Raw genomic sequence first — 27,514 nt, 5'->3', positions numbered from 1 at the left:
CATGGCAGACTGACATCCTTGTAAAAGTATTTAAGGTACAGCATCTGTAGGGCACCACAGCAGTGTCTTATGTTGCCATTCTGGAGGGGTGTGTGTGTACGTGTGCACTGTTTTCTCCTGCCGGGAGGACCAGCTGAGGCTGCGATCCAACCTAGGAAAGGTAGTTCAGCCAGAGGGCCTAACCTGCAGGAAACGTTGCCACACAAAGGCATCCACACCACAATTCCCACAAGGCACCAGCGCAACAGTTCTAGAAATAAATCGGTTTTAGTTCATGGCAGTTAAGCTGTGCAGAGGAGTGCCCCATTCTTTGGACATTAAAAATCAGTGTGTCCATGGAAAAGTCATAGCTCACAAATACTTGGTTTTAGTGAAAACACATTTTCAACCTCAAGAGAAGTTGGTGGAAATTTTTCAACTGCTCTTAATTGCATGCAGTTGTCTGTACAAGCTGGCAATTTCTTAATTTAAATCACGTTCTATTTGTTTCCTAAAAAGGACTGGATAATCGCTCCAAAGGGCTATGCAGCCAACTACTGTGATGGAGAATGCTCTTTTCCACTCAATGCACATATGAACGCAACCAATCATGCCATTGTACAAACTCTGGTAAGTCTCCACCAAGATCTGTGCCAAAGCAAGAGGTGAATTTTTAAACAAATCACTGTATGAACTGTGTTTTCTTTTCTTGGCAACAGGTTCATCTTATGAATCCTGATTACGTTCCCAAACCATGCTGTGCACCTACCAAACTAAATGCCATATCAGTTCTTTATTTTGATGATAATTCTAATGTAATCTTGAAGAAATACAGGAATATGGTAGTAAGAGCTTGTGGATGTCACTGACAAACAGTCTTCACATGGACTCTGTGATTCTACCACAAACTTCACTACTACCTTCTGTACTTCCAGAACTACCTGACCTTGGAAAAATAATCGTGATGAAACACCCTTTAAAACACCATTTATGTGCCTTGTGAGAGGACGCGGTTTGGGCCCCACTCTGTAGTGGGAGAAAACTGCTGCAGTTCTTAAAAACTGCCCCTACATCACAGAGCCATTCAGCTCTGCAGGGCCTGGGCTTGCAAAGCAGCAGTCTGCCCACACACACTGTACCTAGCTGAGACGGTCTTAATCTCACACAGCAGCTTGGCCTTTTCAGTTGCTTGGACATGTACTTCATTTTTAACCAAACGGGCAACCCAAGACCCAAAACCAGTGAGGGTTTTTTTTTTTTTTTTTTCCAGGGGTGGAGGGGAGGGTAGGAAAGGGGAGAAGGGGAAGCTAGAGTAGAGAAAGCGTTGTTAGGTCTTCAGCCTTAGACTGTGCATCTTGTGCAAGACAATCTGCAGTTCTGACTAAGGTTAGGAATTGCCTTTTGTCTGGAAGGAACAGTTACTACACCTAATACTGTTAGTCTCCTTCTGACATCTGTGTTGATAACAAGCATCTTAAATTGTGCCAAAGCAAGTCTTGAAGTCCCCTTATTCTCCAAGCACAGTGCAAGTCTGATGCGGCAAGTGTAAGGTGGCATGGCTGCATCCTGTGTTAGAAGCACTAGGATGATCTTCTCAGTTCACTATCTGACTGGGCAGTAACTTTATACTCTTGTTCTTATGTGACTTCCTTTCACTCTGCACCTGGCAGCTGCCTCATCTACTACCACTTGCCCAGGAAGGAAGGAAGGAAGGTAGGACCCTTCTACAGCTTTAAGTCAGACACAGAAGTTTTCTTTTGGGCCATTCATTCTCTAGTTGGACAATTTATTTACAGGAAGACAGAATGTCAACAAAGTATTCTAGTATTTGGCCAACTTTTCCCCTTCAACCCAGGCAACTAACAAACTGGTTTAAAGAATACATTCACACTGTAGCCACAGTTTTGGGCTTGAAATTTGTCTTGCAGAAGCTAATCGCAAACTGATTGTTTTGATCAATATTAAACTTGTATTAAATGCACTTACCTCTAATTCTTGCATTTAAAAGGCTTCTTGTAAATACAAGCTATAATTTATTGCACTTGTCACTGTATATTCATTGTGCTGTATCATTTATAGAAAGACTGCTTTTTTAAAAAGTTTTTATTTAGAAAAAAATCTCAGTGTAAACAATTGTACCACTTTGATTTTATACAAGAAACTCATGAGATTGTGCTTCACTAGAAAGTTGTTAAAAACGTGATAATAAAGGCTTCCTTTAAGGCAGAAGTAAAGACATTGATCTAATACATCTGCCAGTACAATACTTAGCTTTCATTGTGGATTTTTCCCCCTTACGCAGTTTTAGATTGAACAGAACCAATGGTTCTTGACAAACAGTCAAGTGAAGTACTAAGAGAAATTTACTGATTTATAAATTTGTTGTTTCTTTTTTTAAAAAACAAAAACAAACACTACTCCATATGATGGACAAAAATCAGTATCTTGACAGATCTGTCAAATTAGCCTGTAGCCACACTCATTCCATGAGTTTCTGTGTACATGAGATGGCAGAATTCAGTCCTCGGTTTGCTATTGTCATTGCATTTTAACAGTATCTGCTGTGGAAATTCTTTGGCTTTCAATTATATCTAACATGGAACATCTTATGCACCAAAGAATAGATCCATATTATAATCCAAGGCAACACAGATCGCATAGGTCTACCATTCCAAACATATCAATAGTAATAGCTTGGAAAAAGGTTAAGGCTCAAGAGGAAGGGGGAACTATTTTAGACTACTGTAATACGGCTGAATGGAAAATTTAAACATTGTACTACTTGTTGCTCCTTATTCAGAATACTTAGGGAACAAGTCAGCCCAAAGTCTGGATTCCAGTGAGGGTAGGAAACTCATGTCATCAGCTCTAACATCTAACTGACCATTTAGTATTAACGGAGTAGTTACAATAGTGCCTATAATAGCTGAAGCGTCACTTCAGCTCGATATAAATAGCCCATAGTTACTCCTCTGGAGCTGGACGGAAGCAGCCTACAAAAATCCATCTGCTATATGTACACTGTGGCATCAGTAACGTTCAGGCACGTGTTACAGTACCATTACTTTCATTATGGCTAGACCTCCCATGCTGAGAGGATTAACAGGAAACAACCAGCTCATGGTGGCCTGGTATCTTCCAAAGGTGTGTGTGTTTTCAACCTCCTGTGACTTTCCATTTCTTAACCAGCAGCTATATTAAGACAAATAGGTTATAACTACTGTTGTAGAGGCAAAATTTAACACAGCTGCAGCTTTTACCTTTCTAGTAATGGTGGGCAGTTTGTAAGGATTACTTTTTGACCAAATCCAACCGGATGACAAAAATATTACTGCTTCCCCTAATGTATTTTAGTCTCAAAAGAAACCATTTACACTTCACTGCAGTAACACAGAGATGCAGTAACACTACTAAAGCTGAAGACGTTCTCCATTTGCACAGTAAGTACTTGTTCATTTCCCTTCACAAACAGGGTAGGACATGTCTTTAACACACACACAGAGGGAAGATACCAATGTTTAATACATTCAGTTTCCCCAAAACAAACAAAAAAATTGCCCCAGTACCCCCATACACTATTTGAAAATTGGCAATGATTTAAATCCCTCCACTACTGTACGAAGACAGCCAGGGATGGAGCAGCGAGACTTTTATTACAATTCATCCCTTGCCTGACGCAAAACAAAGCTATGCAGTGCTTCCAGATCTCTTGTTCCATTGTGTTCACTAACTTTCTTTCCACCTCGGAAAAGCAGAAGTGTAGGATAACCACGTACCTTCCAAAAAAAAAAAAAAAAGAAAAGAAAAGAAAAGAAACTTGTAACTTATTTCTAAATCACTAGTATCCTTAACTTGTATTTACTTGATTCTGAAAAGCCACCAAACCACTCTAAAAAGCCTTTTTAATTAAAAAAAAGCAAACAAAACAAAAAACACACACACACAATCAGCTTTCAGTGCCAAGCTATAAGTTCTGAAAATTTATAAGTAAATGGGAAAGTACATGTTCCTCTACGCTCTTTCATTAACGACTACAAACACCAGCTCCAGCTTTGTCTTTATAACTGTCTGGGTACCAGACCGAAAGCCATCTTTTTTTCTAAGAAAAGAACTTCTCAACAGGTGCCACAAGACTGCATTGGTGTTTTCACAGCGGGGAAGTTCTTAAATTAGGGACTCTGTCAACTTTATCCAGTAATGAGAACAAGCGAAAAAGCAATCTAGGAAAGACACTGTGTCACCCGTCGCTGTTCTGGACTACCAGTTTCTTGCTAACAGAGAACAAAGCTGCACAGCCAGCCAGCTAGACTGCATGCTAGAGCCTCCAGCATTTGGTACAGTATCATCCAATTCATTTCAGATCTTTCACACTTACAGAAAATCTGTTGCAGACGTTACGTTCCACAGTGCAGTCGACTTTTGCTATTTTGACATCAGTCAAACCTGGAAATTGCTCTTTGGCAAGGTTCTCCCAAGTTGGAGCCAAGTTCTTACAGTGGCCACACCTAGAAACAGAGAGAGGTACTTGTTTAGCAGATATACCTTCTAATTTAATCTCTGCTGTCTTACTGTGATAACGGTAAGTTTAACTAGCTGCCTTTCCTACCTCCAAATGCTTTGGGCCTCCAACTCCCTTATGCTATTATGTCAGTAAATGAACTAGGCAAATGAGTGACTTTAAGTAAGTTAAGCACTAAAGTAGTGTCTGGCCTTCATTAGTCTCTTCTGAAATGGTATTCTGGATGTCAGTGCATTAACATTTTACTCTAAAGAAGAGTATAAAAGCAAATAAAGAACACGGGATACTTAAATGAAAAATAAGATCACTTAGAAACGAACATGTCTTAAACAGGCTACAGAACGTAGTACAAGTTAAGTTTTCCCAGCAGTGAATTAGTATTAGTTTTTCAGGTAGTAAATGTTAGTCAAGTTAAAGCTACAAAGCCCTACAGAACGTAGTACAAGTTAAGTTTTCCCAGCAGTGAATTAGTATTAGTTTTTCAGGTAGTAAATGTTAGTCAAGTTAAAGCTACAAAGCCTAAATGTATGGTAACATATTTAATTATTTAAATGAGATTTTAGTTTCCTTGCTGACTTGTTTCTAATTCCTAACTGCCTCCTTTAGCAATATAGCATTTACTGATACTGGAAACTCAATTTTAATAGACGCTTTTTTCAATACAGATTCTGTTTTTAAGGAACATTCCAATAGTTTAATGCACTTTTTCACTGAAAGTTTAAACTTTCTGGGAAAAAATTTCACTTCCTTTGAAGTTTAACCACTACCACTGTACTTTCAGATATATCTACAATTGAAAGTTGTTTATTACTCAATACGCTTTACTTATAAAGAAAAAAAAAAAAAATCAGGCTCTATTCTGATTTGCCTTACATACAGAATAATTCCCGTTATTTCATCCATAATACCAAAAATCCTATTTCCACTTTAATCTGCTGTGTCCCTACAGTAATGCGAGAATGCAGTCCACAGAGTACACACACTGAAACACCAATGTCAAGAGAGAAAATAATACTGTAAAATGGCAGAAACCACAGGAAAGAATTAATTTTGTTTGTATTTTGAACTTGACTTAACCAAGTTCATAAGCCTTCAAGAAGAATTCCCAAAGCACTTTAGCCTTTAAAGCTACATTGCTCATTTTATTCTAACGCAGTTGTTGCACCTTAACTGGGTTATTAGAGCAGCCCTATAATTGCCGTAAGGCTGAATCAGAGCATTCACAAAAATGCAGCTGCTTAGTACAGTTAAGTCTATATTTAAGCCACCTTGTTAATAAATTGTGACAGTATAAAAGAATTTTTGACCACGCAAAAAAGCATAAAATCATCCTGTTCTAGTAGTTATTATGCAAGTTAACATTAATATTTATCCAAAACTAACTGGAGGATAGAAGTAGCAAGCAACATAATAGTGTTTGCTGATCCCAACATAAGTTAAGCCAGCTGGAAGAGAAAAAGGTCATTTATATGCAGTGCATTGTAACTGCAAACACAGCATGACTTCCAGAGCTAAAACTAGGATACCAGCTACACAAATATAGAAAGTATTTTCCTAGGTAGCGGGTTTCTGATTATTGCAGCCAGGGCGACTATACCGGTTAAGAACTTATTCCTTTGCTACACATCCTGAACCTCTGTTTCTCAGCTTGCCATCTGACACTCATAATGTTTGTGAGCACCAGCAACACCCTGTTAGAATCTCACAAGAGGAGGAGATGGTTAAAGTGCAGTACTGTTAAAAAAGCTTTGCTAGAAAGGGATCACTTGTTTATCCCAAACTTTTCCAGAAAAAGCTTCTCAGGTAATGAACTTCTACATCTGCAAACAAGACCTGGGTTCAGAAATCAAACTAGAATCTTTCTGCCTTGTGCACAGGTGTAAACTGAATTTAACAAACAGTTCTACCGGGAACGCAGTAGCAGAGCAGAGCACAGAATTCATCTCGACTCCTGACAATAATAAACAGAAAGGATAAAGGGAGCGAAGAAAAAGCAGTAACCATGAAGTTGGGGTGGGGATGAACCATACAGTGGTTAAAAAAAGGGGTGACAACACTGGAGAAAACTGCCATCATTTAGATTACCTAAAATCAGAAATATATTCATGCGTCCTGTCAAAGTTAAGGAGCAATATTTTTATACTCCTGAGCACAGGCTGCATTTGCCTGCGTTGCTTTGTAATGGTGACCCTTTACCACCACGGACAAAAGATCTTTCTGTACTGTCAAAATCTTGCATTAATGGGATGGCTAGTGATGACATCAGAGATGTGCTACCTTTCATACACAGCTTCATCGCAGCGCCTACACCAGGCTTCTTTCTAGTGGCTAAGAGACTGGGCAATGGATGAGAAAGATAGCAAGCAAATTTACTGGAGTTCAATCCAGATACAAGTAATATTAAGTCTATAAACCTGAGGGAGAAACTTTAAACCTTCCTTTTGTCTCGGAATACTAAGAAAAGGGGGAAATATTTGTTCAGTGAGTTTGTAATACTGGGGTCTTACTGGATCCCAAGCTCTGCTGGATATGCAGGTAATGGCAGATGCGAGACAGGACATTAATTTTCTTCCCCAGCACTTTCCGTTGGATGTCTACATCAAAGCCACATGCATCAGTCCTTCCTACCCTAGGTTGTTATAAGAACACATTACATGGAACATAATCTTAAAAAGGTCTAGAAATTGTCACTTGTGCAAAATAGTTTTTGTCACTTAACGGATAGCCCACTATCCATACCTCTACAGTCTGTAACAACTCCCAGGTGATTAAATGAGGCTTCCAACAGAAGTCGATTGTGGCTGGTCAGGACCCAAATGCCAGCATGTTCTCCGTGCTCAACCAGCGCTGCCTGACAGGCTCCCCTAAGCTTTCCTTAATTAAGGTGTAGGAGCATGCTAAGCCTGCAAAGGAAGTTTCACTCACCTTGTTTCCTTACGTTACCTGGAGCTTGACACAATAAAGCTTTTCCATCAGACAGCTTTTCAACAGAGAAGAATCCGAAGCAAGCTAACACAGATCGAGCCTTTCTGTTGTAATTCTTACCAGCACACGCATTCTCCAATTAACTCACATTTTAGTTCCAGACAACAACTATAGTAGTACTACATAGAACTCAAACTGCACAAACAGTTTAGAATAGCAATAATTGTGAACAATGCATACAAATTGCTTACCATGGAGCATAGAATTTAATAAAAGTGATCCCTTTAGCAATGGTTTCATCAAAGTCTTTTTCGGAGAGGGAGAGCACTGTAGCCTGTTCAAAAAATAAAAAAATAAAAAAATTCACTGGTGATATAACAACAGTAGCAGCAGCATACTTCACTTCTACCCTTCAGCTGCTTTCTTCGCTCACAAAGATGTAGAGAAATGCCTGTCAAAAGGAAAATCATCACACCACCCTCACATGGACGTCCTGAAGAATTTTTACTCCTCTTAATTTCAGGAGTAATGGTATGGGAGTGAAAGGGGGACATCATGTTACCTACAGTCACACACACTGTATAAGAGCACAGTATAATAACAAGACTTCATTTTTGTACAAGACTGTTAAGGATGGAAGGTATTCAAATAAAATAATAAACAACAATCTCTTGTTTAGAAACAGCTTCAGATTTGGCTAGAAGGGGAAAAGAGAGCAACTGACAATAATATCAGTTCTATTTTTATTGCAATAAGAGTGTTAGGGAGAGAAGCCAAAAGGAGATTCAAAATTACAGATTAAAGGCACTGGTTTAAACGTTTTCAGTGAATGCCTGGGAGCTAATGAAATCAGACTTTTTTATTAAGATAAAGTATTATCCCTTCTAAAAATTTATTGCAAAGTCAGGAAATACACTTTCTAGTTATTAAATGAAGAAATTACAAATTATTAAATGAAGCAGAAGTGATCAGTAAATACATATTCTTCTGTTCTGAAATTCCTAAATGGATAACTAAAACAGATGTTCTAAACATCGTTTACAGTCCAAGATATCAAGTCTGAAAACCCCATCAACAGGGACCTTCCCAGGATCCACAGAGTGAAATACATTTTAAAGATCTGTAGATTACTATCAGAACAGCACTACGAACGACCTATCTTCAAAAATAAGTCTTTAATATCAGATAAATCTATTTTAGCCTAGTTTCTTAAGAAAAGGCAGTTTATGCAATCACTTAATCTGAACACCTGCTAGTCACTCTCCCCTAATATTTCAGGGTCATTTTTGACTAATTTTAATGAGGTTTGACAAAACAGTAGAAGTCTCACAGATATAAAAATTCCTATAACTTTTGTGAAAAAAAAGATTGCCATGTACTTGGCCCTTATTAGACATGGGGGGATCCACAGAGAGGCTTATCACTGGGAGACACATTTGGAGTCAGAACTCATTGCTTTTGCTGCCCGTGGAACCAGTTGCTGGCTGCTGATGGTAAATATAGTCAGTGTTTGCTGGCTACATGGGCTAGCCCCTTGTTTCAAAACTTGCAAAAACAAAACCAGAACAAAGGTGCCTGAAGGGAAGGAACCAAAACATAGTGGCATCCAAAGCTGGGCTGTAAAGTTGCAAAGGCCTAAGTTTAGTCCTTCACTGCATCTAATACAGTTTGACGAAAATCCCCCCACAATCCTTTCCTGTTTTGTACGTGTGCTGGCGCAATCAAGGCATAAGTGGGAATTTATAGCACATGTGGTTTATGTTACATCTCGAAAAATAAAAAAAAGAATCTCTGCACTCTCTGCATTGTGCTAACACAAGCGTATCTTCCAAATATAAGGTTAATTTAAAAAATTACTTTTGGAGGGGCGTGAAAACTGGAAACCTAACATCACTTTTTTAAGGTCACTTTATGTAAGATGAGTAACCCAACTGGAAAAGTCAAAAGGGAAAGGCAATATTCTCTTATGAGAAGCTGCATATAGACGATATTTGTGCTAATAATATTGATACTTTTTAATTTCCTAAGTTCATTCAGCATTAAGAGGCAGTATAAATCACCGTCTATTATTTTCTGGGCAGAGGAAATGTGTTTTCCAGACTTGATAACAGTTTATGTTTACAAACTATTCCTCGGCAATATTCAGTCCCCCTAGCTCCTACAAACGCCATTAGAACAAGCCTCTAAACCTGGGGAGTGTTACTGCCACAACGCACCTTACCCTCACGCATTTAAGGCGGTCTACATAATTTCTGGTCGTTTGTCATTTTTGGAGATAAGTCTGTAAGTTTAGGATTTTTTTTTTTTTTTTTTTTTTAAACTGGGGATGTGCCATCTTCCTTGGTTCAAGTCAGAATTTTGCAAGTCATGTTCATCTCCACGACAACGAATTATACTGTCACTGGACTAAGGTTCCACAGCTCAGTAGAAAAGAGAAGACCACATTTATGCCACTCTATCTAAACAACCAATTAAAACCTTAAACAAGAGGCAGCTTTTTTCTTTTACATTTTTCAGTTGTTCAGGTTAGTAAAAAAGGAGAAACAAGATTTATGATCTGATTCCACTCATTAATTGCTAAAAGTAACCAGGAAAATATTTGGTAGTTTACAGTTAGAAATTGCCGTGCTATCAAAGATGTAAACACATGGAAGATGGGGACAAGCTGCTGCAACAGTTTGAACACTTAATACAACTGCAGAGCGGCAGGAGCACCTACCTCAACATGGGCGGGTTCTGCAGATGGCTGTGGAGCTTCAGTGGGTTTATCTGCTGGTGGCTCTTTCTGAGAGCTCTGTAGTTGGGAATCCACATATTCCTTTAAGGAATCGAAGTCCCTCTTTCCTTTGTACTGGTCACCCTACAATTATCAAATAGTTTGTGCAGGTGTGTATATATAGTTAATTTAGCAAATAAATAATTACCAGAAAAATGTAAGATTGCTGAGTGTATGCATATTCATAATAAATATGATTAACTAGTCTTTAAACCTCTCTGTGGCATTCCATTCATTCCAGCTCTTCAGGATTTGCCATAGGTTCTTCTGTACCAAAAAGAAAATCTAAAATCTCTTGTAAATGAAAGATACTTCAGAAGTGAATATCTAAAAGCAAGTTTTAGAAACAATTTCATTTTGATCTTCACCTCTCCCTTAGCCCAAATTTTGTTTTTGTGAACCTAAAGCTACAGCGAGGAGTAATAAAATACCCATTGCTATTTGGTAGTCTCCTCTGTTACCATGAGAGCTCTGTTCAGTGCTTTGACAGGGCTGAAAGACTGACATGCGCATCACCTGACTACCCAGTCCTTCCTCTGGCTCATACATTTGTCATAGATCCTTGGAAAACCCATATCCCTACAGCAAGGCAATGCTCTCTAGATGTTTAAGTTCACCCGGGAGCAGAGAACAAGCATTTGCTGTGGAGCAGACAACTCCAACAGGATCACTCTGTGATGAAAGCTGAGCCACGCTTCCGAACCTGCACATAAAGCCTTCAACAAGCTACATCTTCTAGAAACCACAGTCTGCCTCAAATGCTTCTCTGTATCTCAGATATTTACATGATTCCAGAGGTCAAGAAATCACAATCCCTTTGAACAGCTGATAGCTTCAAATCCATTGTCTTCCATCTCAAAACTGACTTTTAAATGATTACCCTTGGCTATCTCGACTTGAGTGTTCATCAATTTCTCTGTTCAAAAGAGTGATGATCTCTTTGAAGACACAAAACATCCATTTCGGATGCAACTCGAATTTCAGTCTCAAAGTGTGGGCTACAAGATACATAATGAAGTCTTTCGGATGAGGAATAACTGTTCAAAACACAGCATACAAACTTCCATACATTAGGGCGAAGAACAGATACGCCTCTTCAACTATTTCCTGTGTCCTCAGAGCTCTTTCTACAGATTTTCCTTCTTTTGTCATTCATACGTTAAATATAGTCATCTTCCCCACGTTGGGTCTAAATGACAAAGGAATTCACTTAACAGTCACACAAAAAGCCTGTACCTGCTTGCTCGTATCCATTTCAGCAAAGCAGGGTTAATGCCCTTCCTTTCTTCCATGGGTTTCTACTACCTCTAACCAACACAGATGGTGTGATGCCAGATTTCAATTATGACAACAGAGTGATGGAATTACAGACAACAATGCTGGATGGCTGAGGCGGTCCTCCTCCTCCCCCTTCTTACTGAACAGGGTACAATAGTAGCTAGAGAGATTTCCAGGAATTTCTGGGTCAGATTACTGGAAAGTTGTTTTTTTGTGCGTTTTTCTTTTAAGTATATTGTACCAATCCAAAGAGGAACATGTGATTCTGATGGCAGTACGTCACCAAGGAATACCGCACTGCCAACAGAGAAAAGCCAGTTTGTTGTCAAAAGAAATACATTGCTCAGGCTAACGGCTGAGATTCGCCCTTACCAAACACAACGGCAGTGATTTGACTTTTTTCTTTCACTGCATTCTTGATTCACGTAACTCAGAGCAACTTAAACTTCAATAATTGACAAAAGGTCCAAAAAATACTGATCTGGCTTGTCACAAAAATGCACAGCTAACTGTTCTACATCAAGATATTATGGTTCTGGCAAGGTACGTTGCCATCTATGGCTATCTGAAAAAATCCCTCTTGGTACAGCACCTGAAGACAGCAGCACAAAGCAGCTCAGAAAGCCATGCTGGAGTATCAGGGCGTTTCTGTTCTTCACACCCAAACCACATACAGATGGAATTTTAACTAACTGAAAATACCTCTAACACTGGACATGCCACCCTGTCTGACTTGAGCACTCTCTCAGAGCTTCAAATTCTGCTTCTGACATGTGCCAGGCACAGCTGGTTGAGCAGTAACAAGGCCCCATATCTTCTATATGAATCAGGCTGGGATGCACAACACTAAGTGCTTCTTCATTGAAGTTCCCTGGGTTGCCTGATCTTATAGGTGTGCTTATACCAAAATTCACGTGTTTGCATGTACTTATAGTCACTTTCTTTTTAGAAGCACATCTGGGAGAAACGGAAGCATACGTTTTATCTGATTTCCAAGCAGTCAGAACATCTGCCTCCAGAAGAGGGGAAACAAGCTGCAGTGCCCCATGGAGCGCCTAGAAAACTGCCCCAAGCAACAGCCACTAAACTGGACCGAGTAGCAAACCTTACAGCTCTTGTACCGTAGCTGTGGAAAAATGAATGCAAGATGAATGTGGCAAGGAAACAAAAAACCCTGGATCTTAGTAAGAGCTAAAAGGAAAGTCCCGGGTTCTCTGCTTGCAGGACTATTTTTTAAATCTATTAAAGTAAATGACTTTTAAGTATCTTAAAAATGTGAAATATATGATAAACAACACTACTATTTGGAATATTTATTTGCTGTTGTTCATGAACGTGGTACTTTAAATATTTTACTTCCCCAAAACTCTTCAGAATATTATAAGCCTTTGAATTGCTACTAGGCAAAAGGTCAGCTGGGGGCACAGGACTCTCCCGGTATCGTAACAAGTGCTCATATTTGTAGGATGATGAACTTGCATTCTCAGACACTGGCAGATAGGCACCACTTACAGATGTGAACCTTCAGATACACGCTGCGGAAGACTGCATAACCTTTTATTATTTCTAGTTCATATATTTTATTTGTGTTCCACAGGAGATAAACTGTTAAGATAAAGTACACCCAGAAGTCTCTCATATGGTTCCGTACTTGGAGATCCTGCCTATAGATTTATGAATACCCTACCGGTATTTACCAACCACAAGCATCAACATCCTCTAAATTTTGTGGATCAATGCGGCTCAAGCGTACCTCTTCCAGTACCAGACTGAACCTCCAATACCTTCAGACTCTCTCACAAGATTTTTATATGCCCATTTTATCTTTTCTCCTAGGACGCAAGCACAACTCCGATACTATCGTAATTTAGGAAAAAATGGTCTGATCTTCTGGAGAGCTTCCAGACTCACCTTTTCACCATCCCTAAACCAGAGGAGAGTGGGATAGCCACGAACTTGGTTTTCAGAGCAGACTTCGTAATGCTGGGTACAATCAACCTACATTTTGAAAAGAATTATAAATCATTTAGTGCGTAAAATAAACACTCAACAAGAATCATACCCTCCTTTAAGTTTAAAATCTCAGAAAAATACAGGAGCAAGCAACACGCACCCTGGCAAAAGTCAGTACCAAATAACGTCTTGATAACTATTATGCCTGCCTTCCAAAGAGTGGTTTGGTTGCCTAACTGGGAAGCTGTGCGTGTTTGTTTGGAGGGGCAGAGGGGAGAACACAGATCTGACACGGACAGAAGGTAGTAGAAACAGTAGCAAAGAAAAATGAGAACATAATTAAATATTCCAATTAAAATAAATGCTGGTATTTTCAGTGAATAAAATCACTACACGGACGGTAAGATAAAAATGCTAATATGAGAGAGCTTCAAAGCGAAGATCTATTGGCTCACCCATTCTCTACAAATAAGACCACTCTTTAAAATTAGAAGATATGTCAACAGCTGATAAGTTAACTTTATTCCAAGCGCATAGCGACATCCAGTTCTAATTTTCCATATACCAATCTATAAAGTCACCAGTTTATAATCTTTTTCAAAAGAAAGAAAAAAGGTAACGGAAGCAAGGGGGCCTTTGCTCGGCAGAGCACTTGGATTTTGAATCTTACATTAGAAACACTTTGCTCCAGATCACTGAAGATCAATTACAAAGATTACACAGAATCTTGCCAGTAGATAGCTTCGCTATTAAGACACTATTCCCCCAGATTACATGAAGGTCATCATTCAACCTTCTTAGACACAGTTGCGTTTCCTGTTTGCTTACAGACTTATAATCTTAGCAAGGACATGCTTCACATAATTTCACAATGTATGCAGTTACACAAAATTGACCAAACATTGGGACAAATTTTAGAGGCTTTATTATATAGCAAATATCAGTAAGAGTAACTGTGCGATGCTTGAATACAACAGAGAACTGATTAAAACAAAAAATTTCGGACATTTTTGGTTTGTAGATCTCTGGATATCAGAGAATGATAGCTTCAAAGAAGATACTTAAGCTCAGCAATGATTTTATCATACAGCAAGCTTTCCAGATTCTCAAAAAGTAAATCAGCACATGCTACATTTGGTACAAACAGTATCAAATGAGCAATATTCTGTGATACATTAATCTCAGAAAAAAATCTAATTTTATATCCACCAGGTTTCAAAATGATGTATGTTCCTCTCTACAGTTTAACCACTCTGACCTGCTCTGTACCTTTACAGTGTATCCGAGTCAAAGGACTTTCAAAAAACACTTTACAGAAAAAAGCAATAAAGCTCATCATCCCCAGCAATAGCTGAAAGTGCTATTAGTGCAGAGACAGGGAAGCCTGCAGCTTTTCTGTCCCTCTGCAAGAGAGGCAGCACTGCTAACTGTTATGCTCTCTTTCAGATTAGCAGAGCCAATCTGAAGGCTTAAGGATATGGAAATCAGGCCCAGTAGGTTTTCCACTGTTGTCAGATACAGAGGGATTCACATCATCAGCCACCTGGACTTAGGTATGGGTCAGTAAATAAAGTGAGTAACTCCAGTTGCAGCACTACCTCCATACCTCTGCATAGAAGTCACTCCACGTACAAGTAACAAGCTCCCATGGTAAATACACCACAGAATCTGGTTAACATCCCTAAGGAAAATAGTAAAGCAGGACAAGATATCAGTTTTTAAGGTGGAAGACCACCTGAAACTTTTAGAAAGCTCTCTGGGGGCTGAAGAGAGAGAAAAAAAAGAAAAAAAAGAAAAAAAAGAAATAACTCATCATTAGGCCCTGTAGACCTAAAAAGAAATCCAGTGCTGTAAACAGCAAACCAGTATAAGTACTTTCCTGCTCCAAATAAATACTGAAGTCTATCAGGTTTTGACAAAGGGGAAGCATAATAAAAAAGCAACTCTCAAAATATTATTCCCATCACCTAAAGTACCTGACTTATTCCTTTACATCTCTGAAACACAGGGAGCTGCGTTCAACATTTCTGTCAAGTCCTTGCTTAAAAAGGGCAAGTCCTGTCAGTGGTAACAAATTAGCCATCTCTTCAAAATAAAGTGAGCTAAATCTTTGGATGTGTAAGAAAAAGCCATCTCAAAGTTAAAATAAGAAGTATAAAGACAAAAGGGCTTACCAAGTGACAAACAAAACTAAATTGTTATTTGCAGAGCACAGAATGGACAGCATGATACTGGGCTGAAACAGTCATTCACATAAAACAGATTAAGAAAAAAGCACTTCACCAACCTTGCCAACCTTGACAGCTTCCGAATGTTCAAATGCTAGAGCCAGCTGTTCCCACGTTGGGGCCAAAGCCTTGCAATGACCACACCAGGGGGCAAAGAATTTGATAAAGTGATTACCTTTGGAATCAGGAAAAAAAAGAAATGGATCTAACTCATTTGGAATGAATTTGGCTACAATTAAAGGACTAGATAGTAATCGCAGACTGCAAATATATTTACCGAGCAGAGATAGGAAATAAAGCAGAATAAAGGCAAGGAGAGAATACTGATTCAGCAATTAGGTTTTCAATATTGTATGCAGTCCCACTCGTATGCGTTGCCAATTTCTCTGAAATCCTGAACAGCTTCACAACTCCAAGCCAACAAATAAGTTATTAAAATGATGATATTTTTAATCAGTTGCTAAAATTTCTAATTCTACCAAGTCAATCACTTGCACAATTACAGAGTAGAAAGAACCACAAAGGACTATGTATTTATAACAGCACAAATCAATGTAAGCATTAGACTTCAACTTAAACGTTTCTAAGCAAATATCACTGCATCAAGTGTCTAAGCTACGCAAATAATTTAGTTAAGCTTATAACTCTCCTCTTCTGCCCTGCTCTTTGTATTTTCATGTTAGTTATTCAGAAATTGCTGTTGCTAGTACAGACTCTCCTCTCTATGGAACACCACAAAAATTTACTATCTCATGCTAATGCTTAGTTTAAAAGCATAAACTTAATTGAAGAGCACCAGAATATGTTAATTTCCTTCAATTAAGATTACTATTCATTCCAGATGCTGCATGCTTTTGCACACATCAAGGTAATGCTCTATTAATACAATACAAAAATGAACATAATCAAAACAAACAAAAAAATGCATTTGAAGGAAACACGAGCAATTGGGGAAAAGCTCTTTTTAAAAGCATTAGCTGTAATCCTTTGAAGACTGCTTTGGGACAGATATTACTAGAATTCTGTTCTACTCTGAGGGCTTGTTCACAGAAGAGTCAGAGGAAAGATGCCACAAAGTAACTAGGAAATGTAAACTGCAATAGTAGTGAACTCTAACTTGTGTACTCTGCACCAGGAATGCTTTCAAGCTGATTGAGTTACTTCGCTTTGGCAAAGTAAACTGCAAAATGAAATTTCCCATGAATAATAAGAAAATCTAATCAGAAATAACTATTTTATACCACATGCTCTGGGCTCCTCCCTGACAGGAAAATAGTCCTAGAGCACCAAAAAGGCAAAGGGAGACTGATTAAGAAGAAAAGTCAACAATCCAGCTGGAACTACTAAGCCTGCTGCTGAATTTAAGCACCGAACTTCTTATGACAGAAGTCAAGAGAGGACAACAGCTTTATGGATCATGAACCTGCTCACCCATAACACACCATAGTAAGACCACCTTCTCCACATACGTACAGATGCCAATGGCTACACTTAAGACATTCACACATGCACTAAACTCAAATTTACAGATTGGGAAAACGGTGCTTATTGTTGTTTAATGCTCAGGGTGTTCCTGAAGGCTCAGGGAAAAATTCATGAAGTGTTTTGATGTAATTCAATGTTAAGTCACAAATACAGGTAAATCTTAAGTTAGTGGCACAAAATGCACTTTTACGCTTGAAAGTATTTTTAATATTTTAATTGATGGTTACTTTAAGAAGCTTTAGTATCTGTCTCAATGATGGTATCACATGGGCACAGAGAGTTAACTTAGTCCGGCCTTTGCTTTTAAGAAAAAAGATGGGAGATAATAAGACCACCTGTTGTGATGATAGCCCAAAAGTCTGTACTGTAAGATCTTGCTCCTTTCTTTAAAAGGCCTACTGTGTGGGAATGAAATTTCCCATGTCAGGTACCACATCTGGGCTTATTTTTTAAAGATTCCGGACAAAACGTTTTCAGATGGCTAAACTGAAGCTAGGTGTTTTGCCCACATTAAATTCTGGAGGAAGGAAGCTAAACAGCACCAAATATGGATCCAGACTGGAGTGGGGTAGGGGTAGGGAGGTGTGTTATATTTGGCTAGCAAAGCAGCTTGGGAGTATGAACACGTCAATGCCTAGGAAAGAAGAAACAGGACTTGCAAGAACACTCGGTGAGTGGCAAGAATGCAACTGAGCGAGGAGCTCACGGAAAAGAGACAGGTTACTCAAGCAAGCTAACTTGCTTCTTCCATGTGACTAGAGGCCTTAATTTTACTATTTTCTTACTGGAGTACTGTTCTTAAACTGTCTTATGGTATGCAGTATGTAATGAAACTAGTGCATTGTATACAATGTGTCATATCATCCTCTTTCAATATGCATTATTGGAAAAGAAAGTAGGAAGGGGATACCTTTAACATTTCTCTTGCAGACTTCTCACTACTGAAGTCTCTGTAAGCAAGACACTCTCTTGCTCATGAAAAAAAATAGTTACCTTCTGCTATGTGCATCTTGAAATTGTCTGCTGAGAGTTCATACATTCCCTGCTTAGGTTCAGGTGCTTTTGGTGGCTCCACATCAGAACCTAGATCCTATTCATGAAAAAGAAAATTTATATTTGTCTCATATAGTAAATACACAATATTTGATTCCTGTACTTGAATGCAAAATATGAGAAAGACTATCACATAAAAAACAGCTATCACAGTCACAAGCCTCTCACCATGCTGTAGTACAATCACAATGCACAGCAATTGCTATAACATTCATAATATTACCATATATTCATACACTTAGATTGTATAACAATTTTCCTCCACAGCTTCACGTATCAGCCATATCTGTCACCACACCAGTTTCAGTGGTCTTTTGGCTACTTTAAAAGAGATAGTGAGAAAGCTATTTTCTGCCCCTCTAACGTAGGGAGGAAGGACCTAATGGTCCCATGAGATCAGCAACAGTGGAAAAGGTACAAACGCTTTATAGACACGTTGCAGCAAACACTGCACTTTTGCTAAAGGGAATGGCTATTTACTAGATACTACGTCAGAGTTGGAAATAAATTAAAAAAATTCAAAGTACATTTCTTAAAATAGTTTAGCATTTAATGTTTAATTGTTAAAAATGCATAACATGCACTTTATTTAAATAAAATCATGTTCTAACTGTGATCAATCATTTCAGCTTTATCTTGATTAGAAAAAGGAATTTTAAATTTAATTGTAGGCAAGGCTTGACTAACCTATTTGAGTGCTACTCCTAAACTCAATGGTTTCCCTAATGATAACGCTAGGTAAACTTACTTGACCGACCGCTTTAAACCTCTTCTTTAAGCTACAACATTATCAGCTAATAACCGAGCTAAAGATAACTTCCTTGTAACAACATGGGATGCCAAGCCCAACACAAACGCTATTTATATCATATTGTAACTAAATCAGTTCTCTTACTCTGAAGACATTATGCTCTCCAGGTGTCAACTGAATGGACACAAAAAAAAAAAACTGTATCTTAAAATGTGAAAATGCTAATACTTGATTAAAAATGGCATTATGAACCATAGTTTTAAATACAGGAAACAAAGGGCAGGTCATAGGCTGTCAGTTTTGATTCCTATTCTGACTCATTTGGAAACTTTTCCATATTGTTATTGCCATCTGAACTTTATTCTCAGGAGCAGATTTCCCCCTGGAAAGTGAAACCTAATCTACATAAATTAGAGAGCAGAAAGTCTGTAGAAGGAAGTATTTCCTCCTCCTACTTCCTTTTAACTTACAGATGGTTCCTCATTTAGTTTCTCCAACATCCAGCTTTCCAGTGTCTGTAAGTCTCTAGGACCTTGGTATTTCAGAGGTTCTTGTCCTGGTTTAAGCAGCTTTAGGCTAAAAGATTAAAACGTGGAAAAAAGTAAGATAAAAAATTTCACACGTGAAATATTCTCCAGAAGTTAAAATGCTTTGTTAATTCACAGTAATTCAGCTTAGGCTACAGTAAGAGCTCTCCAGATTATTAACATTAGCATCAGGCCTCTCTTTCAACATAACTATACCTTAGGACACCTCTTTCATTCCCACATAAACTTTTAAAGGGGGTTTTAAAAATAACAGACAGAAATACCATGTTAAAAAACAAAATATTTTAATTATTTTGATTAGTAAGCAGCAGCAAATAAAAACCCTGCCGATTCTAGTTCTGAGGTTAATTATTCTTTAGGCCTAAGAATCCTATTTTAGTTTGCCAAAAAATAAAAGTTCTGTTTTGTTCTCCTCTCTCCATCTTCATGGGAAAAAATCCAAAGCTTGTTTTCTCAGGAATTTCTTTTTCATGTTCTGTTCTATGACTACTCTTGAAATATATGACTTTTCACGTGGTATTAAGCTGATTAAAAACACTCTGAAACAAGCGAATAGGATAAGGAGATAAGTGATTGCTTGTAGGGATTTTAGGACTTCATGATTGTAACATTTAATAACTGCTATCAAAACTGTTCTATAAAGTATTTAAAACTTACTATTAAAGATTTGATTAAGTTTAAATTTGAAGTATATTTGCAAAGGGACAATATCCACTTCTGATCTGGTCTTTTTTTTTTTTTTTTAAATAAATTACAATTAGTTTCAATTACTATCCATATTTAGCCCTCAGTTCCCCTTGCTAAGATGCGGTTTTGCCACTATATTTTTTCCCCTTCTTTAAATGTTTCTTTCTCTTCTTATTCCGCAAGTTGGAAAAAAACTAACATATGAAAGTGTTGCAAAACCACATAATGCAAACGCATTCAAAAGAGAGAGAAGCTCCTACTGTCTTTAATATATTGTTAAGCATTCCTCAGAACAGAAGGTCAAATTTTTTGAGAAAAAGCACAATTTTATAATAAGAAGGAAACAACAAAAACAGAAAAACATCTAAAATAAACCTCATGGTAATACTTCTGAAGACTAACAAGAAAAAAAAAAATCAATGTATTAGCTTAAAGAGCCAGTTGCACCTTTATTTCATCCAAATTAGGATAAGTTTTCTCTAATTCAGTTGAAAGAGTATTTTACAGCACCACATAACCCTGGGACAACTGTACTAACAAGTGCACGGACTAGCGGGCAGCGTCCCAGCCAGTTTCATTCTCAAGGCAGCGAAAAGGGATGCAGCCTTTCTTTTGACAAGTGTTTGGAAAAGCACTGTAAGGAACAGCACACCCTAGACTTGCAACAGCCCTTTTATGACTCAGAAAGTTGTGAAATCTCCCTTACTGAAGGTTTTTAAGAACACGTTAAACAGGCTAGTTAAACTTGTCCTGATTCAGACAGTAAGAAAATTGAAAACATGAATTCTCCTTCACCTTTCTCCTACAGCTAGCAGATGACTGCCTTATTATTTGTACTTTGCAAGCAGATGAAAATGAATGCTAGCTATCCTTAGATGTCCAAAGATCTTAGAAAGGAGGAGAAAAAAAAAAAAAGAATTGTGTGTCCATTTGTTTTTTCTTGCTGAAAGTCTGTGCCACTCTCTCTATTTTACAAAGGGAGTACCACAATACAAATTATTTAAGTACATAAAGACGACCAGTGTTCACTTTTGGGGACATTTAAAGAAAGTTGTAAAATTCATTGTTTCTCGGCGCTTCTAGTGGAACTACACCACAAACTGCCAGTAAGGACAATTCCAACTCCAGTGAGAGCTTTGCTATTTCTAATTTTCAACTTCTAAGCAATTATACTCATCTGCCTCAAAGTCAGTGTAGACAGAAGTACATGCCAAAATTAGGTTGTTGCTGGGGACAGCAGTAACACTAGATAAGATCAACATGGGGAAGAAAAACCAAAAAATACAGGCTGTGGAAGGGCTACAGAAGACAGTATTTTCCCCTTATCCCCACAAAGAGGAGTTACTAGTAAAGTAGTTCCAAAAAAGGATGGGATTGTTTCCAGAAGCTTTAATGAAAATACAAGTGGAAAAAAAAAATCTTTCTCCCCCTTTTAGCAGCTAAGAAAGCAGTATGCATATCTAAGATGAAAGCACTACCCAGTCTGACCTCTTACAGATACCCTAGATCACATTCTGTCTCCTGGAGCTGATGTAGTAAGGCATATATCCTTTGTAATAAGATAGGTTTAGCAAATCCAAACTGCAGATTAATTTCTCCTAGACCAATATAAACAAAATTACGTAGAAAAGTCTGTATAGCGCCACCACCACTACCCTAGATGATACCATTAATTTATCATTTTATGAGCATCAAGTTCACTCAAAAGTTTAAGAGATCACCTATACATTGATTGTCAACAGGGCTGCGTACCTGAACATGCAAAAAATTATTTTTAAAAAGATGATTAACAAAGACCAGCTGTTATATCAGTGTTGCATAATGTGCTACTGCTTGAGAAAACAGCTCCCTTGGGAGGGGAGAAAAAAAAAAAAGGAGAAGGAAAGGAAACACTTCTGGACTTTATTTAAGCACAGCCATCTTCCAAGATACAAATCAGCTTCTTAGAAAAAGAGAGAGAGAGAGAGAGAGAGAGAGAGAGAGAGAGTAGTCTATGTCATAGAATACTTGGCAGTGTAGTACTGAGGCTTAAAATGAACATATGAAGTCCAAAGGGCTACAAAGAAAACCATAAAAAATATAGCTTAGAAGTTAGAGCAAATAAACTGGCAAAGGATCATGAAAAACTACAAAAAAAGTAGTAAGAGCAGACATCCTCTTATACTTACGTTGGGTATCCTCGAACACCAAATTCGGAGCACAGTGGAATATCTACGGTACAATCCACTTTAACAACATAGACCTGTGGGTTTTCCATGTTATTGTATTTATCTCCCAAATCATTCCAGGTTGGCTGCAGACGCTGACAATGTCCACACCTGCAACAGAATAAACAAAATAGTTCCTGATAATTGCTCCTGTTTAGAGGCAAACTAATCTATGGAAAAATCACATACAGGAACAGTCAGAGATTTTAGCAAATTTCAAAAGAGTTAAGTCAGAAATCTTCCATACTCAAGCACTGCTACAGTAAGTAACAATGAGTACTACTGCAGCACTGTAAGTTTTGTACAATATAAATATTGTAAAACACTGCAAATACTTTTCATATAAAAATTGTCAAGAAATCAGAACTTGTTGCTATTGATCCTTATACAGTACAAAGTCTACATTTCACTATGACCTTTGTGAGGAAAACCTCTCTCAGTCTTCCAACTTTCTGGAGAAATCACATGTCTAACTTCCTTTACGCTCTTACATTTCAAAATACTGTTTCTGTAAGCAGCAGGTAAGATAGTAGTTTCTAGTCTCTTTATAAGCACAAATGGCCTTAGGTGCATCACTAGGATTGGAGCTCACGAGCCATGAAACCATCAGGCACTGGATTCTAAATAGGGTTTATCAAAATCCTCAGATACTGTGCTTTGTTACAGCAGCACACTATATATTACAATAATATCTCTACAGAAATCTGGCCTAATATAGTTGCTAAAACAGCAACTCCTGTAGAAGTAGAAAATGGGTTTTACTCCAGTCATCCATTTTCTAGTATTACAGTAATATCCTATTCCTATAACTGTAATGAAATATTTTATTACTTAAAATATTTAACTTCAGACTAAAGGCCTTCCACAGTCAACTCTTTAAAAGACACTGAATTAGGAGGAAAATTTTGGATTCTCTGGTCCCTTTCCCTAAATTTTAAACACTGAATGAACAGTGGTGTTAAAGATCTGTGCATGGAAATCTAGGTAAGGAAATCTCAAATACTTAACCCTCTGTTTTTTAAACACAGAACATAGCTGCCTTGTCCACCTTTATCTTGGCTATGCACAAAGTTCTGCATTCCCTCCCTTCTTCAGATTATACAAGCTGAAATTCAAAGTACAGCAGGAAAAACCCCCTCATACCTCAATCAGTAAACCCACTAGTAAGTCATTCTTGGTTCTCATAAAAATTGACTATTGCTTATAAGAAAAAACAACTGTAAATTGAGTTATTAATTATGAGCCCAACACTGTATCCATCTTTCTCTTCCACAGTCCACGTCAGAGCAGCTTTCATGATTTTTGACTGCTGGAATATCATGCTAATATGGAGTCATGACATCTCAATTCTGGATTTAACTTCAAGACTGGACAGTCCCTGAAATACTTTTCCTAGAATTCATAAAACGTAGCTGCAGGATATATAAAAATCAGAGAGGCCAAAAAATAAACAGAGCAAGACCATCTAACGTCACAGGGCACCCCTAGCCCCATGTACCTACTACGCAGTCTTTTGTTGCTATGACTCCAGACTAAATTAGTGGGACTGGAGGAGCAGCTAGTTCTAGTACTGGGGATAGTGGAGACCTGAGAGTCAGTAAGGAGTCCTGGTATTCCTTCCCTGCATGGGCTAGGAAGGTGCAAGCATTAGTAATCTCTGCTAACAACCATAAATCAAGATCCAAAGAGATACACCTTTCTGAAAAATGGCCTCTTGTATACTATTAACATCAGGAGGCAAGGGTGAAAAGAGGTTATTGACAGGAGTTCGGGGATAGGTAGCCCATTTTAACTCTGGACAAACTATGTGCCGTAAGTGATCGTGCCTGGAGATTATGTTGCTGTGGCAATATCTATGTATCACACTGCTTTACCTTCACACTGATACATCAGTGTCCCTCTTACAACATCAGTGTCTCTCACCTGGAAAACTGGACGGTGGACTTACTGGTCTATGAAAAGAAGAAAAGTAAACATACACATGGACTACATGTGTCAAAAACTTCCAGTTACTGATAAGCCCTCTGCAGGTAGCAGTGAACAGACATCCTTGGAGGCCACCAGTACAGCTTGAGTTCTACAATTAGCTAGGGCAGCTCCACAGCAAAACACAACCCAAATCATTACCTGATTCAAAAATGTCTGTGTGCCCTTGGATAGTCAGGTATACCAGTACGAGCAACATGGGACTAGTCTCCCTCTGGACCAAAGAATACAACTAAAGTAAATTCCAGTCAACAGACTGGAACAGTCTGTTGTTCCAGTCAATCCCATCCAAGAGCAACAAACTCCAGAAATCAAGTTTGCTTCAGCTGAGTGAACTCCATGTTGAAAAGATCGACAGCGGTCAAAATAAAGCACTGAAACTGCTCATCTGAGGTTCCTTCCAACTAAGAAAACTGGGGACACCCCACTCCTCTGTAGACGAGCGACTCTCACGGGCAAAATCTCAGAATAGCTAGAGCCAACCAGTTCATGGTTCTGTCCGTAGCTGAGCAAAGATAAAAGGGGAACAAGCCGACGACAAAAAAGAAAAAAAGAAATCTCAAGACATCTGACAACAAAGGACCTGGAGTGCTCTCTTTCTGGAGTAGCCCACAACATTTAAGACAAATGTAGGACCTCGTATGTACCGTTGCTCTCAAAAGGGTGGGGGTGAGGTCCTCAGTGACATTTCTTCCAATAATCCTGAAGAGAAGGGTTACGCTGGCTCTGCCTAACCCAGCTCTCACCGCTAGTACTCATGACACAGTGTTAGCAGCCTCTGTGGCACTCAAAGACTATCCTAAAGGAATGCTAGGCTTCTGCCTTGCAACTACAGGGAGCAGCGCCAAAATGTGTGTATTGGTGAGATGCATTAGTAGGCTATCACGTTAGAATCACCTAGCAATGGGGAAGGAGGTTCTAATATAAACACCAGGGCTGTCAGACTGCAGTGTGACCCCATTCCTAATAAAACTAACAGTGTGTCTAAGCACCTTTCTCAAACGCTCGGAAGTTCCCTTTCCTTCTCTTCCCCTCGAACCTGAAACCTGAGGTTGCTGATGCCTGTTAGGAGCCGGATGTCCAGACCAAGGGCCCTGAAACTGTGTCCCAGAGATCCGGATGAGGCCTATCAAGGGTGACAGTTATGTGCAGAGAAGCAGCAACAAGTCTGGGAAACTACGCAATTCCTTCACATTCCAGTTAGGCAGAGATCCGCAGTCTTCCCAAGGGCATGGAGCAGCTGATTTGCAAGGCCAGAGCTCTCTCTGATGCAAACTGAGAATGTGGAGTATAAGGTGGACTCTCCACAGCTTATTTGGCACAGGGTCTCCCATAAGCAGTGTGCCAAGACAGAAGTTTATCTGATTTCAGAGATGGCTGACACAGACATTAACATGTGAAAACGGAACAGAGAGTAGAAGCATTCCCGCTCTACACGCGAACTTCTTAGAATCTCAAAGCACCTCAAAGGTCCTTCACCAGAAAGTTAGCCTTCCTCCACTTTTGTGATCTTCGGAGGATAAAGGACAACATCTGCTCATTTAAGCTTCTGCTTATGTTTTTGTATTGTACTCGGGGAAAAAAAACACAAACCCTGACAACAAAAACCCTCCAAATCCCTACTGGATAACTGTAGGTCAGAAATTGATTTAAAAAAAAAAAAAAAAAAAAAGGTAGGGGAAGGGATAATAAGACTGTGAGCAATCACTACAAAGACCAGGTGATGAGAAAGACTGTCCTCCTGACAGCTGAAATATCTAAGCAAGCTGGGTTCTTGGACTCTTCTCAGCTAAGAAAGAGCTGGGTTCTCAGCTCTTCTCTTCTCTTAGGCCAAATGTACCAGTGGAGGCCGAAAGCGCGGTAGAGGTGCTGCAAACTCTCCAGCTCCCTTAACGTGCCGCTGCCTGGCAGGGCTCCCCGCTGCCTCGGGGACGCAGGGCTGCTAATTTACGCTGGCTTTGCAGCAACGCTCCCCCTTAACTTCATCACTACAGAGAGAACATACATAACTTGAGCGAGAAAGCACTGGCAAGAGCCGGGGCGCGGAGTCAGCGAACCACACCGAACTATGGGAGCGCTCGCGGCCAAACCTGAGGCGGCGCCGGGGCCGCCCGGCGGGGCGGCCCGAGCTCCTGCAGGCCCCGCGGAGCCGGCGACGGGACCGGCAGCGCCGCGGGGAAGGCGCCCCCGGCAGCCACAGCGCCTTCCCCGCGGGCCCCCGCGCCGCGGCCGGCGACGAGCGGGGCGCGGCGGCGGCAGCAGCAAGCGCGGGCCTCAGCCCCCGGCCCGGCCCCTCGCAGCCCCCACCCCCCACGGCCGCCTCCGCCGCGCCGGCCCGGCCCCCTCCCGGCGCCACGTCAACGCGGGGAAGGGGCGGGCGGCGGAGGCGCCAGGCCGAGCCGAGCCGAGCCGGGCCGGGCCGGGCCGCGCCGCGCCGGCCGCCGCTGCCGGATACCCACCACGGGGCGAAGAACATGACGAAGTGGGGGGCGGCGGCGGCGCCGTGCCGCAGCATCTCCGCGCTGTAGAGGTGCCGCCCGTGCGGGTCCGCCTCCCGCTCCGGCTCCGCGGCCGGGCCCGGCTCTAGATCCGGCTCCGCCCGGGCCGGCGCGCTGCAGAGGACGGGGCCGAGAGCGGCCAAGGAAAGGAGACGCCACCAGGCCGGGCCGCAGCGGAGCGCAGCCATCGCAGCGCCGAGACGGTCGAGCGCCGAAAGCCGCGGCCGGCAGCCGCCGCCTCCCTCCCGCCCCCCGCCCCGCCCCCTGCTGCCGCCCGCCCCCCACACCACCTACCCCCTCCGCAACCCCCCCCCGGCACGCGTATCCCTCCCCTTCCTCCGCCCCAACACCCTCCCCACATCATCCCCCCCCACTCACACACCCCGTGCCCACACACTGTTCACCCTCGCACCGGCCCCACGCACACCCTCAGCCCCCTCTGGGAGCCGCTGGGTTTCGTACAGCGCTGCTCTCCCTGTCTGTGCCTGTCTCCCAAGCCCGGCCTGGGCGTGAAGTTTCTGCTGATGGGTTGCTTGTCTTACTCATGATACTGGCGACCGGCTCCCTGATATCCCTGTTAGGAGGACAGGCCGTGCCCTGTGGCGTCTGGCTGCAGAAGTCCCTAGGCTCATGCACCCACA

General features: G+C 40.3%; 2 protein-coding genes across 3 annotated transcripts in view; one reads left to right on the top strand and one right to left on the bottom strand.

Moving 5' to 3' along the window:
• Positions 1-3,755, top strand: part of BMP6 (bone morphogenetic protein 6) — a 100,667-nt gene extending 96,912 nt beyond the window's left edge. Inside the window, exons 6-7 of the mRNA XM_068931896.1 lie at positions 499-609; positions 699-3,755. Coding sequence (XP_068787997.1) covers positions 499-609; positions 699-848 — 261 coding nt within the window. The 3' untranslated portion in view covers positions 849-3,755. The remainder of the gene's footprint in view (positions 1-498; positions 610-698) is intronic.
• TXNDC5 (thioredoxin domain containing 5) lies at positions 2,065-27,507 on the bottom strand. 2 transcript variants are annotated; one of them, XM_068931898.1, is made up of 10 exons: positions 27,416-27,507; positions 22,351-22,500; positions 19,418-19,523; positions 18,137-18,233; positions 15,718-15,833; positions 13,389-13,475; positions 10,143-10,283; positions 7,675-7,757; positions 4,355-4,484; positions 2,065-3,755 (listed from the first exon to the last, which is right to left on the bottom strand). In XM_068931898.1, exons 2-10 carry the CDS (start codon positions 22,437-22,439, stop codon positions 3,633-3,635), a joined length of 972 nt encoding a protein of 323 aa, XP_068787999.1. In that variant the 5' UTR covers positions 22,440-22,500; positions 27,416-27,507; the 3' UTR covers positions 2,065-3,632. The 2 variants fall into 2 exon arrangements, with proteins under 2 accessions (XP_068787999.1, XP_068787998.1); XM_068931897.1 differs by lacking the exon at positions 27,416-27,507 and adding an exon at positions 26,835-27,133.
• Positions 27,508-27,514: the final 7 nt, after the last annotated feature.

This window comes from Struthio camelus, chromosome 2 (genome assembly GCF_040807025.1).
Source record: "Struthio camelus isolate bStrCam1 chromosome 2, bStrCam1.hap1, whole genome shotgun sequence".
Taxonomy (NCBI): domain Eukaryota; kingdom Metazoa; phylum Chordata; class Aves; order Struthioniformes; family Struthionidae; genus Struthio; species Struthio camelus.
This window is presented reverse-complemented; position numbering and strand designations above follow the sequence as displayed.

Bases quoted from the DNA above. Each gene is read 5' to 3' on its own strand.
- TXNDC5 (XM_068931897.1), bottom strand. From the start codon at position 27,061: ATGGCTGCGCTCCGCTGCGGCCCGGCCTGGTGGCGTCTCCTTTCCTTG. The intron at 15,834-18,136 runs GTAACTATTTTT...CTGATTCCAAAG, and splicing joins CAAGATGCACATAGCAGAAG to GTAATCACTTTATCAAATTC. The intron at 13,476-15,717 runs GTTGGTGAAGTG...TTCAAAATGTAG, and splicing joins AAGCTGTCAAGGTTGGCAAG to GTTGATTGTACCCAGCATTA.